General features: G+C 36.1%; 1 protein-coding gene across 1 annotated transcript in view; it reads right to left on the reverse strand.

Annotated features, from left to right (window-relative positions):
* Nucleotides 1-14,547, reverse strand: part of IRAK3 (interleukin 1 receptor associated kinase 3) — a 51,896-nt gene that overhangs the window by 24,867 nt on the left and 12,482 nt on the right. The window contains exons 3-5 of the mRNA XM_028532055.2: nucleotides 5,369-5,433; nucleotides 4,682-4,736; nucleotides 3,162-3,313 (exon numbers count right to left, since the gene is read on the reverse strand). Coding sequence (XP_028387856.2) covers nucleotides 3,162-3,313; nucleotides 4,682-4,736; nucleotides 5,369-5,433 — 272 coding nt within the window. The remainder of the gene's footprint in view (nucleotides 1-3,161; nucleotides 3,314-4,681; nucleotides 4,737-5,368; nucleotides 5,434-14,547) is intronic.

The raw sequence follows: 14,547 nt of genomic DNA on the forward strand, positions 1-14,547 counted from the left end.
TAATTCAGGAAGTCAGAAACAATAAACTAGGCTGACAAATCATATTCAAAGACACCTTTATGAGAATTTATATGAAAAAAACATTGTGGTGTGATCCAAGTGGATTGGGTCCCAGGCCTACTTCTAAAACTATTTGTGACTTTTTGTCACTTAACGTCAGGGTCATGATTTTCTTAATCTGAAAAATGAAAGGGTTTGTTTCTGTGTTCATGTGAGGCTAGTATTCTTGCTGTGCAAAGTGTAGTGTGCGCACAAGGAATGTCAGCTTCACCCAGATTTGGTGAGAAATGCTTGACTTCGGATCCCTGCCCAGATGTGCCTAATCGGAATTGTCAGCTCTCCAGGTGTTGGAGGCAGCTGTTTAACACATCTAGTACATTCCCCTGCTTCAGTCCCTCTACAAAAGGCTATTAAAGTTAATGTCCAATTTTACAGAACCACCTTTTAAAAAAGGCTCAAATGCTCTGTGGCTCAAGCTTCATTAGATTATCTCATCTTTTGATAAATGTGTGTGTGGGTGTGTTTGTATGAGTGTGTGTAGGACTCTGCACAGTCTCTAGTTCTTGGTACCTTTGTCACCTCCTGTCTGCTTACTCCTAGAGCTCAGCAGCTAAATTCATTAAAAAGTCATTTGTCATTCATTTCATTGTTCAACAAACATTTATTCAGTAATAACTATGGATTAGGCCCTGTAATGAGGCACTGGATGCAAAGTTAAATAAGAACCCTTTAAAGAAAACCTTCTAGTCTATTGGGAGACAAGGATGAGGAAATCAATACTACGATATAATGCTGTGGTGCTGTGACCACACATAAGGAGGGTCAGCAAAACCATGCTGGAGGGAGCAGAGGCAATCAGAGAAATAATTGTCTCTGGGTCAGGAAGGGAAGGAGTTCTAGAAGCAAAGACATCTCATCCTGAAGCCAGAGTCCCGGAAAGAACACCCACAAAGGGAAGTGTGAGTTGGTGGTAGCTGCAGAGGGAAGAGGAAGGTCATGGATGGAGCCTTTGGGGAAGTGGCTGGGGCAAACCGTAAGAGAATGTACTAATGGGCCAGAGATGCAATGGCCCCACGAAACAGGCTTTGGTTAGGCCACCACCAGAGTCAATACATTCTCTTTGTTAAGTGGTTTTACCAGTAGATGGTTTCATTTCTTTATTAGATGATTCATCTTATCAGAAATTTTGAGATGTCTAGAATTAGTGGTCAACATGTAATTTGAGGAAATGGAGAAATTGGGCTAATATTTTTTTTAAACTCCCTGTAATCTCAGCTGCAAAGTAGGATTCACTTGAGGCCCTCCCTCCTTCTCCCTCCTTTCCCCAGCCCTATCTACCAGATCAGTATTTTGGGTGCATTTCATATCACCTCTCAGATATACCTTCTCCTCACCACTCCCACTGCCTCTGCCCCGCCTCACAGCAGGGGCTCTCAACACGGGCTACCTATGAACCACCCAGGAAGCTTTTTAAAAATACTGATGCCTGCCACCACTGCCATTTCTCTGACCTAACCAGACACTCAGGGGCTCGCTTTTTCAAAGCTCCCAGTGTGATTCTAACGTTAGGGTTGAGAAAGTTGGTTTAAGGTCTATCCATTTCTTAACTTACACATCTGAAATATCCCTCTACCAGGTCTTTGCAGCTCCAGTCTAAGCTCTTGCCCCTTTTACTTTACTCCAATGCTCCTGCCCACTTCCAGCCCATCCTCTAACCTGTAACCCAAGTTCTATTTTAAAAACACAAATCCAGTCTTTTCACTCTCCCTCTTAAAAGTCATCCATGAACTTAACCTGTCTTTCCAGTATCATCTTCTGCCAGTACCCTTCCACTCCCACACTAACCTCTACTCCACTGGAGGATCTATTATTAATGAGTAAGACGTCTGCTTTCCTGCCTGCACCTCCGGGCCTTTGCACCTGCTGTTTATTTCACCACAAAAATGCTTCCCCTCCCTCACTGCCTGCTAAAATCCTACTCACCCTTCAAAATCCAGCTGAAAGTTCACTTCCTTTTATCCACTTTCCCATTTGTTAACTGCATAACTGTTTATTGAGTGGTTACTCCGTGCCAGGCTCTCTTCTGGGTGCTGGATGCACCCCTCTCTAGTTATTTTATGGGTTCCCAGGATCTTTTGGACAAATCTTTGCTAAAGAACTTCTCACACTGCAATTAAATCTTTTTTTTTTTTTTTTTTTGCCAGCTGTTTCTGCCTGTAAGGCTGTGAGCAACTTGAGGATATGGCTTATTCATCTCTGCATGCTCAGTACCCAACCCATACAGGAATTTAGAAAATGTTTATTAATTGTTGCCTGCCAGTGAAGGACATGAAAAGCAGCTCTCTCGGGTGTATGCTGTGTACTTATCTCTTCCTGACTCCTGAGTTGGATTCCTCCACACCCTTTCTGCTTTACTGGCTGCCATCACTCAGCTGTCTCCCAATCTCCTGCTCTGACCATTGCCTTGCTGCTCTTGCTTGAAGCCTTCCCTTTCCTGCACTCCTGAACTGTGACGGCAGAGAATTCATAAAGTAACACAGGATGCCAGTCTGTGGCTTGGCCTGTGAGGCTGCCCAGAAGGGATACTTCCGACCCTAAAAAAACAAACGTGAATGAACACTGGGGCGTCAGGCACAATCTGACCATCTGAAGCAAAGTCCCAAAGGCCCTGCAAGACTTTTCAGAAAAGTTTCTCATGCAGTATATCTGGGGATGGGAAGGATTTAATTTCCACATTCCTACAAGACAGGCATTCATTTCCCAGTCACCAGAGGTCACATATCTTATTTTATTTATGAAATTTTATTTTCAAACACACATCTTCTCAATCTTGATGAAAACATGACACATTCTAATATGAAATATCATACTTTTTGGACTATAAGATGCACTCCCCCCCAAATTTGGGAGGAAAAAGGGTGTGTGTCTCATAGTCCAAATGTAGCTTACCTGGCTCACTGTGTGGGGGTATGGGGGGTGGCAGCCTATGTTGTTTATGTTACTAAATATTTTACCACATTTTTTGCTTCAGATTTTTTTTTCCTATTTTCCTCCTCTAAAACCTAGGTGCATCTTATGTTCCAGCGTGTCTTATAGTCCTAAAAATACAGTATTAGCAAATAAATACAATTAATATCCTGTGATATTAATTCTTTCCATACCTGTTTAAATAACTTAATGGCATAGGTTTGGTTTTGGATCTCCACTCTGTATACCTCAAAAATCTCCCCTTCTCCAATTAGGAAGTCTTTGTGGAAGTTGTTGGTTCCTTCTATGATGTTTTGAAAGCTGATAGAGGATTTAAGCAACATTCCTAAGGAAGGAAAGTAGGAAGAAGATAAGTTACCTTTTCTTGTTTTTAAGAGTCAATGCCACCATTATAAAGAATCAGGATTTCCACATTAGAAACACATCAGAGACCAGAGTCAGTCGGGAAAGGCCTACCACGTGCTCTCTGCCTCCCCCATTTCAGAGCAGATAGCCTTTTAGATATTTCCATAATAGCACAGTGATTCTATCACCTTTCCTAAAAGATGAGCCAAAAAGCATAGTTGGGGGAACTTTTCCAAGATTCTGTTTCTTTGTCATTAGAACTATAAACCTAAAACCAGTAAACACACATACACGCACACCTATATTAGTGGAAATCTTGATATGTATGACTAAACAATATTTTCTAAGAACGACTGATGGAAACATATTTCATAAGCCAAATATTCTAAATGCCTAATTTACTTGGAGTAAATTAGGAAGACGCTAAAGTAGAGATGGGGAGGAAACATTGAAAAGATAATCAAATCCAAATCCAAAGGCAAAAGCCTGGCTAAATCCTTCAGAACCCAATTTTGGCTCTATTTCCACATTTAGTGTTTGATTTAGACCTTATTGCTAAATCTTAAAGGACCAAATTTTTCTAAATCTCTTTTGAACCAAAGAAGCATCAGCTCTAGTAGCAAAGTTTAGACAAGGGAGCCTTAGATAGCCATTAAATTTTATCAGAATGATTGCTAGCTAAGACAAATTTATTCTCTCTGCTAATAAAGTAGGAAAGTCGATGTACAAAATAACTGAATTTTCATAGTGACTTTCTGAATTGCTCTATGAACATCTCTAAAAATCTCTGAAACTGCTATGAAAATTTCTAAAACTATATAGAACCCAATTTAATTTTTAAATGCTTTCCTATAACACATGAAAACAGCAAATTTCACTAACAGAAAATAAGAAATTCCCCTGAGACCTCAATTGGCCAATAGATTTTTAATATCACAATAATATACCATCCATCAGAACTGGCTCAGTCAAAATTACAAATATTTTGATATCTATAAAAATTTTTATTCTGAATCTGCATATTAATGAACAGTTAACATATTTATTAGATATTTCCCCCCTCAATTGACTTAATTGAAAGAATGATTTAAAAGAAATTGGGGCCCTGGCTGGTGTAGCCCAGTGGATTAAACACTGACCTGGGAACCAAAGGGTTGCAGGTTTGATTCCCAGTCAGGGCACATGCTCAGGTTGCAGGCCAGGTCCCTGGTGGGGGGTGGATAAGAGGCAACCACACATTGATGTTTCTCTCCTTTTTCCTTCCTTTCCCTCTCTCTAAAAATAAATAAATAAAATCTTTAAAAAGAAAAAGAAAGAAGTTGGGGTGTTTGGGGGGTTTTTGTTTTACCTTTTTTATTATCTTCAGGAATAAGAACATTATCCACTGTGACATTGGCTGTTTCCTAAGAGAAGAAATACATGTTATAGAAATTCAGTTTCATAAGTGTAGGTAGAACAGAACCTCAGCAAAATCCAAAGCTCCCCCTGGACTACACTGTTCAACAGAGTGAAATCTAACTTAGAGGAAAATGAGTAGAAAGCAAAATTATTTTATTTTATTCAGTAGTATTCATTGCCTATCTATATTTAAGGCTTCCAGGCCAACTGTGGAAACTCAAGTATCAATGTCATAGTCAGTGACAGTTAATTTTAAATGACTTCTATTGCTATAAAAATGATCACTGCTAATTTGCTTTAATAAAAGCTAACAGCAATATGCAAAACACCAGTTAGAACAGGAAAATGAAAAGCTGATTTAAGACAAATGCGTAACTCACAGTACCCTTAATAGTTCTAAGTCTCATCTCTAACAGATCACTGGAAGCAGAAAGCTCTTAACTCTTCAAACATTTATGAATCTCTAATTTTCTGAATCCTCCAATAAGCAAAGAATAGATGGCAAGAGAGCTAAGGCTTTTCTGCTTTTAAATTAGTACCTACAAGTACAGCATTTTATGTTTGATAATTTCATTCCTATGCTCAATTACATATGCAACAGAGTTCAAGGGCCATTAACTGTGTATACACACTCTACCTTAGAGAACATGTTTGGAAATCCATCTCCCTGATGTCTCGGTTCTGAGGGATTCAAAGTTGCTCCTGAAAGAAATAAGGGGAGCTAGATAAAACAATGAAATTATGTTCCTAATAAACTTGGTTTTGATCCTTTCTTGGTTTTGATCCATATGGTTTTGGGCCATACGAATTTAGACTGTGAATATAAACACTTTGATAGCAACATTCATTTCTAAAGCTCAGTTTCATTCCCATTGAATAGTTACAAATTTGTGTCTGAATAGCATTCTAATGATCAAATATTATGCAAACATACTTTAGTTCACTTAAAACATGAATATCTACCTTACACTATTGTTAGACATTATTAAAGATATTATAGTATAAAGTAAAAAATTGAAAGGAAAAAGGAACATTATCTTTTGCATATATATTTTAATTTTTTTCAATAATGGGGTTATATTTCCCTGGGTTAGTTTATTTTATATCCTACCTTGTGTTATAAGGTATTAGAGGTATGTATGTGTGTGCATGTTTGTGTGTGAGTTAAACACTAAACATCTAGTGCTAATCCCCAATTTTATTTTATTTATTTTAAATTTAATCTTTATTATATATTTTTTACATTACATTTTGTCCATTACATTTCCCTCCTACCAGCAATTAACCACACGGCTATCGATCTCCATGAGTCCTCTTTCATTTTGCTCAATGCCTCCACCCACTAACTTCCCCACCCCCAACTAGCTGTCATCTGCTCTCCATCTATGAATTTGTCTCTGTTTTGATTATTAGTTCAGTCTGTTCATTAGATTCCACATATGAGTGAAATCATATGGTATTTGTCTTTCTCTGACTGGCTTATTTCACTTAGCATAATGTTCACCAGATCCATCCATACTCTTGCAAAGGGTAAAATTTTCTTCTTCTTCACGGTCAAGTAGTATTTTATTGTGTAAATGTACCATAGTTGTTTTATCCACTCATGTATCGATGGGCACTTAGGCTGCTTCCATTTCTTGGCTATTGTAAATAATGCTGTAATGAGCATAGATAGGGTTGCTTATATATTCTTTTGAATTAGTGTTTCAGGTTCCTTTGGATATATTCCCAGAAGTGGTTTTGCTGGGTCAAATGCAGTTCCATTTCAATTTTTTGAGGTATCTCCATACTGCTTTCCACAGTGGCTGCACCAGTCTGCGTTCCCACCAACAGTGCACTAAGGTTCCCTTTTCTATGCATCCTTCTCGCCAGCACTTGTTGTTTGTTGATTTATTAATGATAGCCATTCTGACCAGCATGAGATGGCATCTCACTGTGGCTTTAACTTGTATTTCTTTGATGATTAGTGATGTTGAGAATCTTTTCATGTGTCTATTGGCCATCTGTACGTCCTCTTTGAAGGACTGTCTATGCAGGTGCTTCGCCAATTTTGTAATTGGGCTGTTTGCTTTTTTGCTATTGAGTTTTGTAAGTGCTTTGTAAATTTTGGATATTAACTCCTTTCTCCCATTCTGTGGGTTGTCTTTTCATTTTGTTTTGACAATTTCCTTTGCTGTGCAAAACTGTTTAGTTTGATGTAGTCCCATTTGTTTTTCTTTTGTTTCCCTTGCGTGGGGAGACATGCCCATTAAAAATGTCTGAGATTTTGCTGCCTATGTTTTCTTCTAGAATTTTTGTGGTTTCAGGTCTAACATTTAATGTAACATTTGATACATTTTGAATTTATTCTTGTGTGTAGTGTAAGAAGGTAGTCTAGTTTCATTTTTCTGTACATATCTATCCAATTTTCCCAATACCATTTATTAAATAAAATATCTTTAGCCCATTGCATGTGCTTGCTGCCTCTGTCAAATATTAATTGACTATGAAGGTGTGGGTTTATTTTCGGGTTCTTGATTCTGTTCCATTGATCTATGTGTCTATTTTTATGCCAGTATCAGACTTTTTTGAATACTATGGCCTTATAGTATAATTTGATAATACATAGCATGATTCCTTCAACTATGTTCTTCTTTCTCAGGATTGCTGTTGCTATGCAGGGTCTTTGTGAGCCATATGAATTTTTGAAATATTTGTTCCAGTTCTGTGAAATATGTCATTGGAATTTTCATAGGAATTACATTGAATCTATAGATTGCTTTGGGTAGTATGCATATTTTAATGATGTTAATTCTTCTTATCCATGAACATGGTATGTACTTCCACTTATTTGTATCTTCTACAATTTCTTTCTTCAGTGTCTTATAAGTTTCTGAGTACAGGCCTTATACATTCTTGGTTAAGTTTATTCCTAGAAATTTTATTCTTCTTGAAGCTATTGTGAAGGGGATTGTTTTCTTGATTTCCATTTCTATTAATTCATTATTGGCATACAAAAATGCAACTGACTTCTGGATATTAATTTTGTATCTTGCTAATTTGATGAATTCGATGATCAGTTCTAGGAGTTTCTTAGTGGAATCTTTGGCATTTTCAATGTACAGAATCATGTCATCTGCAAATAAAGACAGTTTTACTACTTCCTTTCAAATTTGGATGCCTTTTATTTCTCCTTCTTGTCTGACTGCTGTGGCTAGGACTTCCAATACTATGTTGCACAAGAGAGGTGAAAGTGGAACTCTCTGTCTTGTTCCCAATCTTAAGGGGAAAACTTGTAGTTTTTATCCATTGAGCATGGTGCTGGCAGTGGGTTCATCATATGTGGCCTTTATTATATTTAGGTATGTTCCCTGTAATCCCACTTTGCTGAGTTTTTATCATAAATGGATACTGGATTTTATCAAATGCTTTTTCTGCATCTATTGATATGATGGTGTGGTTTTTAGCCTTCATTTTTTTATGTGATGAAGCACATTTACTGATTTGTAAATGTTGTACCAAACCTGGATCCCTGGAATAAATTCTACTTGATTGTGGCACATGATCTTTTTGATGTATTGCTGTATTTGGTTTCCTAATACTTTGTTGAGGATTTTAACATCTTTGCTCATCAGGGATATTTGTTTATAATTTTCTTTCTTTGTTGTCTTTATCTGGTTTTGCAATTAGGATAACTCTCCCTCACAAAATAAGCTTGGGAGTCTCCCTCCTCTTGAATTTTATGACATAGTTTGAGGAACAGAGGTATTACTTCTCAGAATGTTTGGTAAAATTCTCCTGTAAAGTAATCCAGTCCAGGGCTTTCATTTGTTTGGAGTTTTTTGATTACTGCTTCAGTTTCCCTAGGTGTAACCTGTCTATTCAGAATCTCTGATTCTTCCTGATTTAGTTTTGGAAGACTGAATGTTTCTAGGAATTTATCCATTTCATCCAGGATCTTCAGTTTGTTGGTATATAGTTCTTCATAATATTTTCTTACAATCTTATGTATTTCTTTGGTGTCAGTTGTTATTTCTCCTCTTTCATTTCTGATTTTACTTATTTGGATTCTTTCTGTTTTTTTCTTGATGAGTCTGGGTAAAGGTCTGTCAATCTTGTTTAGCTTTTCAAAGAGCCAGCTCTTAGATTTGTTGATCTTTTATATTATTTATTTAGGCTCCATTTCATTCATTTCTACTCTGCTTTTTATTATTGCCTTTGGGCAATTACCTTATACTTACTTTGGGCTTTGTTTGTTTTTCTTTTTCAAGTTCCTTGATGTTTGAAATTATATTGTTTATTTGAGCTTTTTCTTTCTTTCTTTTTTTTTTTTTTTTTGAGATAGGCCTGTAATGCTATGAATTTCCCTCTTAGGGTTTTCTCGCTGTGTCCCACAGATTTTGGATTGTTGTGTCCTCATTTTCATTTCTTTCAATGTATCTTTTGATTTCTTCTTTAATCTCATTGTTGACCCATTCATTGTTTAATAACATGTTATTTAGCTTTTATGTCTTTATGTGTTTTTCAGCATTCTTGTGATCAATTTTTAGTTTCATAGCATTGTGGTCCAAGAAGATGCTTGATGTGATTTCAATCTTCTTAAATTTATTGAGACTTGTGTTGTGTCTTAACATGTGGTCTATCCTAGAAAACGGTCCATGTGTACTTGAAACATATGTATATTCTGCTGTTTTGGGGTGAAATCCTCTGAAGATATCAATTAAATTCTTCTGATCTACTGTGACATTTAAGGCTGCTGTCTCCTTGTTGGTTTTCTGCCTGGAAGATCTATCCATGGAAGTCAATGGTATGTTAAAACCCTTGACTAGGAATGTAATTGTCAGTCTTTCATGTTATGTCCATCATAATTTGCTTTACATATTTAGATGCTCCTATGTTGGGTGTGTACATGTTTACTAGTGTTATAGCCTCTTTTTGGATAGTTCCCTTTATCATTATGTAGTGTTCTTCTTTGTGCCTTAGTTTTAAATGGGGAATGGGGAATGTAAGAACTGCTACCCCAGCTTTTTTTCTTTTCTATTTGCATGAAATGACTTTTTCCATCCCTTTACTTTTAGTCTATGTGTATCTTTTGATCTGAGATGGGTCTCTTTGGAGGCAGCATATATATAGGTCTTGTTTTCTTATCCATTTGGCTACCCTATGTCTTTGGTTGGAGCACTTAAGCCATTTACATTTGAGGTGATTATTGATAGACATATATGTAGTACCATTTTATTGTTAGACTGTTTTCCTCTGTTTTATTTTCCTCTTTCCTTCTTCTTCTTAAAGCAAGCCCTTTAACATTTGTTGTGGTACTGGTTTGATGTTAAACTCCTTTAGCTTTTTCTTGTCTGGGAAGCTCCTTGTTTCTCCTTGCCACTCCCCAATTTTAGACTATAACTTCTCTCTATTACAGTTCTGCTGAACTAAGGTAGTCTATGTGGCTTCTTTTTAAAATTATTATTATTATTTTAATTGTTCAATTACAGTTTTCTGCCTTTTATTCCCATCCCAGCCCACCCCCCGAATTCTCCCCACCTCCCTCCTGCTTCCACCCCACCTTGTTTTTGTCCATATGTCCTTTATACTTGATCCTGCAAACCCTTCCCCCCTTCCCCTGAAATTCCCTCTCCTCCCCGCTCTGGTCACTGTCAGCCTGTTCTCTGTTTATGTGGCTTCTTACAAAAGATTAAAACCCTACAGTATTTTATAGTCACTTCTCACATTTTCATTCAGACTTTAGAAAATTTTAATTCCATCTTCAAATTTTTCTTAGATTGTGTTATAGTGTTTCTTAAATTATTTCCTTATAAGACTAACAATGAAACACAATAAATTGTTAACAAATCTCTTTGAACAACACTGTAAACCAAACATTATAGACCTACTAGATATCTATAGAACACTGCATCCACAAACAGAAGAATATACACATACTTCACAAGTGCACATTGAACATTCCAGAATGGACCATATGTTAGGCAATAAAATGAGCCTCAATAAATTTGTAGGGGTTGAAATCATATAAAGCATATTCTCTGACGACAATGAAATTAAAGTAGAAATCAGTAATAAAAGAAAATTTAGGAAATTTAGCAAATTCATGAATATATGTAAACAAACTCATAAATAACAAATAAGTAAAAAAACACATGGAAATTAAAGGATACTTTGAAAATGAATGAAAATGAAAACATAGCCCTTACTGATATGTCTCAGTCGGCTGAGCATAGCTCTGAGAAATGAAAGGTCGCTGCTTGGATTCCTGGTCAGGGCACATGCCTGAGTTGTAGGTTTGGTCCCCAATTGGGGATGCCTACACAAGGCAACCAGTGGATGTTTCTCTCCTTCTCTTTCTCCCTCCCTTCCCCTCTCTCTAAAAATAAACATATACAATCTTTAAAAAAAGAAAATAAAAACATATCAAAACTTAATATAGTAAAAGCTATGCTTAAAGTGAAATTTATAGTTGTACATTCCTACATTAATAAAAGCAGAAATGTCTGAAATAACCAAAACTTATACTTTAAGAAGCTAGAAAAGGAAGAGTAAATTAAACTGAAGGAAGCAGAAGGAAAGAATTAAGATTAAAGTGGAATTAATGAAATAAAGAATAGAAAAAAGAAAATCAATGAAACTAAAGTATTTTCTTTGAAAAGATCACAAAATTGGCAACCCTTTATTTAATTCATCCAGAAAGAGAAAAGACTAAAATCACTAAAATCAAAAACAAAAAAGGAACCCTGACTACCAACCTTACCGAAATAAAAACAATTATAATGGAATATAAGAACAACTGTAGGTAACTGGAGAGCATTACGCCAAGTGGAATAAGCCAGTCAGAGAAAGACAAATACCGTATGTGGAATCACTCATGTGGAATCTAATGAATAAAATGAACTAACATGCAAAATAAGAGACAGACTCATAGATAGAGAGCAGACTGACAGCTGTTGGTGGGTACAGGTAGGGGCCTGTGGAAGAGAGTGGGAGACTGAGCAAAAATAAAAAAAGAGAGAAAAAAACTCATGGACATGGACAACAGTGTGGTGATTCCTAGGAGGCAGAGGACTGAGGAATATGGAGGAGGGCTTAGGGGGGATAAATGGTGATGGAAAGAGGCTTGACTTGGGGTGGCGAATACACAATATAGTATACAGATGATGTGTTGTGGAATTGTGCACAGGAAACCTGTATATTTTGTTAACCAGTATGACTCCAATTAATTCAATAAAAAAAGAACTGTATGTAAAAAATTAGATTATTAGATGATAGAAACAGATTTTTAGGAAAACACAAAGTACTGAAACTAACTCAAGAAGAAATAAGAATCATAACAAAGAAAGATTGAATTAATATTTTAAGACTTCCCACAAAGAAAAGTCCAGGTACAGATGAATTCACAAGTGAATTCTACCAATAATTTGAAAAGATTTAACATCAGTCCTTCACAAAATTCTTCCAAAATAGAAAAGGAGGTAATAACTCCCAAATCATTCTGAGGTCAATATTTTCTTAATACCAATGCCAGACAAAACATTACAAGAAAACTACAGACCAATATCCTTTATATATAATTGTAAAAATTCTCAAAAAAATATTAGCAAACCAAATTTAGAAACACATAAGAAGGATTATATACCACAACAAAGTGGGATTCATCCCAGAAATCCAATATTGACTTAATATGTGAAAGCCAAGCAGTGAAATATACATTAATAGATTGAAAAATAAAATCTATAAAATCCAATAACCTATCATAATAACAACCATAGGAATAGAAGAGAATTTCTTTAATTTGATGAAGAACATCTGTGAAAAGCCTACAGATAACATCACACATAACTGTAAAAGACTGAATATTTTCCCTTGTAGATCAGCAACAAGTAAAGGATGTCTGGTCTTGCTGCTTCTATTCAGCAATATACTAGAGATTCTAATCAGTGCAATTAGGCAAGAAAAAAAACATACTAAATAAGGTCTTGTTATGTGGAAAAAAATTTGAAGTTTGAGAGTTGTAAGGGGACTAAAGCCATTGTTCTTTTGTTGCTCATAAAAAGAGAGGAAATACTTCATTGTTGTATAAAATGGTAAACTTGAAATGAAGCCAGCAGAAAGCTGTGGATTTCATGTCAAAACTAAAAAACAGTTGCTGATCATTGAAATACAAATGTGAAATGCGATCTGTAAAAACATGCATGCTAGAAATATAATGGCAGCAAGTAAAGATTTTAGTTTCTTGAATGACTTGGTTATGTCCTGACATCTGAGGGAATTTTTTATGGATGAAACCACCTCGAGCCAGCTGAATTGCAGGAATGATGACTAGCAAGAAATACAAGGCCTTTCTCAGCCAAGGATTCATAAGAAAATCCAAGTCTATAAAGTGATCTCTGCAAGTTGACAAATAAAAGGTAAGAAATTTCTTTAAAATGAAAACCATTCCACCAAACTGAACAATTTTAAGAAAAGGTAGGCAAAAATGGAAATCTAGATGGATAATAACTTATTTGTATAACTGATAACTTTGTGCATGGTAGCGACAAAGAAAGACTAAATCTTTTATCTTAATTCCTAAATCGGTGAGTAGTTATCATAGGAGACATCTGTTCAGCAGGCTACACTTAATGTTTCCAGTGAATCATCACACTGCTGCTTTTAACAAGCTTCAAAGCATCTATTCAATAAATTGCAGTTAAATAATGCTATTTTCCTCAGTAAAGGACTCCAGGCAAGGTGTTATCCTATACTTCATGTCAGATTTACCTATCTTCTGGTACTAGGGCAGTAAATAATTGTCTTTCCACCAATCAGCTAATCTCCCATTAAAAAAATAAAATCAATACTGCATGTGCAACAGACTAGGAGTCAACCAAGAATATGAAATTGTTGTCTACTCACAGTCCACATCATTCTCTGCTGCATAAATAAACAACATAGACAATGAAAGATACCATGGAATATATTTCAGATCACTGACATATAAAACATACCCATGTGTCCTATCAAAATAGTGTGAATTTATACTGTGAACAGCAAGTTGTGTGGGTGGTTTCACTGGCTGGAAAAGGCTCAAATAATGATACAGCTTTGAATTTCAGTTCCCAGGGACTCACTGCATTTTAATTTATCTGTCAGCTTCATAGTGAAGCACTCTGCTTTATGAAATTAAGTGGAAAAATGGTGTGCAAAAGACAAAAGGGGTTAACCAAGTTACATAGATAATATCATGGTGGAAGCCTATTGGGACCTGTCTAATATCCCATCAACATGGAAAACCTACAAAATAAAAGTCAGTCTAAAGCTACAGTTTTCTGGTACAAATCTCTCAGGATTTCTTCTTTGTGTGCGCAAAAATTCTTTGAGTAATGATAGAGACTCAAGTGCATGGAGTATATTATCAAAGAGTATGTGTGCAAATATACAGAAATAAAAATATTCCTGAATGAAAGAAGCAAATAATAAGGACACTGATTCAAAAGCTTCCAACTTGCCCTGGCTGGCGTAGCTCAGTGGATTGAGTGCGGGCTGCGAACCAAAGTGTTGCAGGTTCGATTCCCAGTCAGGGCACATGCCTGGGCTGCAGGCCACGGCCCCCAGCAACCGCACATTGATGTTTCTCTCTCTCTCTTTCTCCTTCCCTTCCCTAAAAATAAATAAATAAAATCTTTAAAAAAAAAAAGCTTCCAACTTAAGAGCCCTGAGTCTATAAGACCCAAGATCACTCAAGATCACTCTCATTGAAATGAATAAATCTAAAGTGGAGTAAACAGAGCAGGTGACATTAGGAGATTATTTTATTGACAGAGAAAGCTTCATGGGCTTTACTTATCA

Source organism: Phyllostomus discolor, chromosome 2, assembly GCF_004126475.2.
Source record: "Phyllostomus discolor isolate MPI-MPIP mPhyDis1 chromosome 2, mPhyDis1.pri.v3, whole genome shotgun sequence".
NCBI classification, from domain to species: Eukaryota; Metazoa; Chordata; class Mammalia; order Chiroptera; family Phyllostomidae; genus Phyllostomus; species Phyllostomus discolor.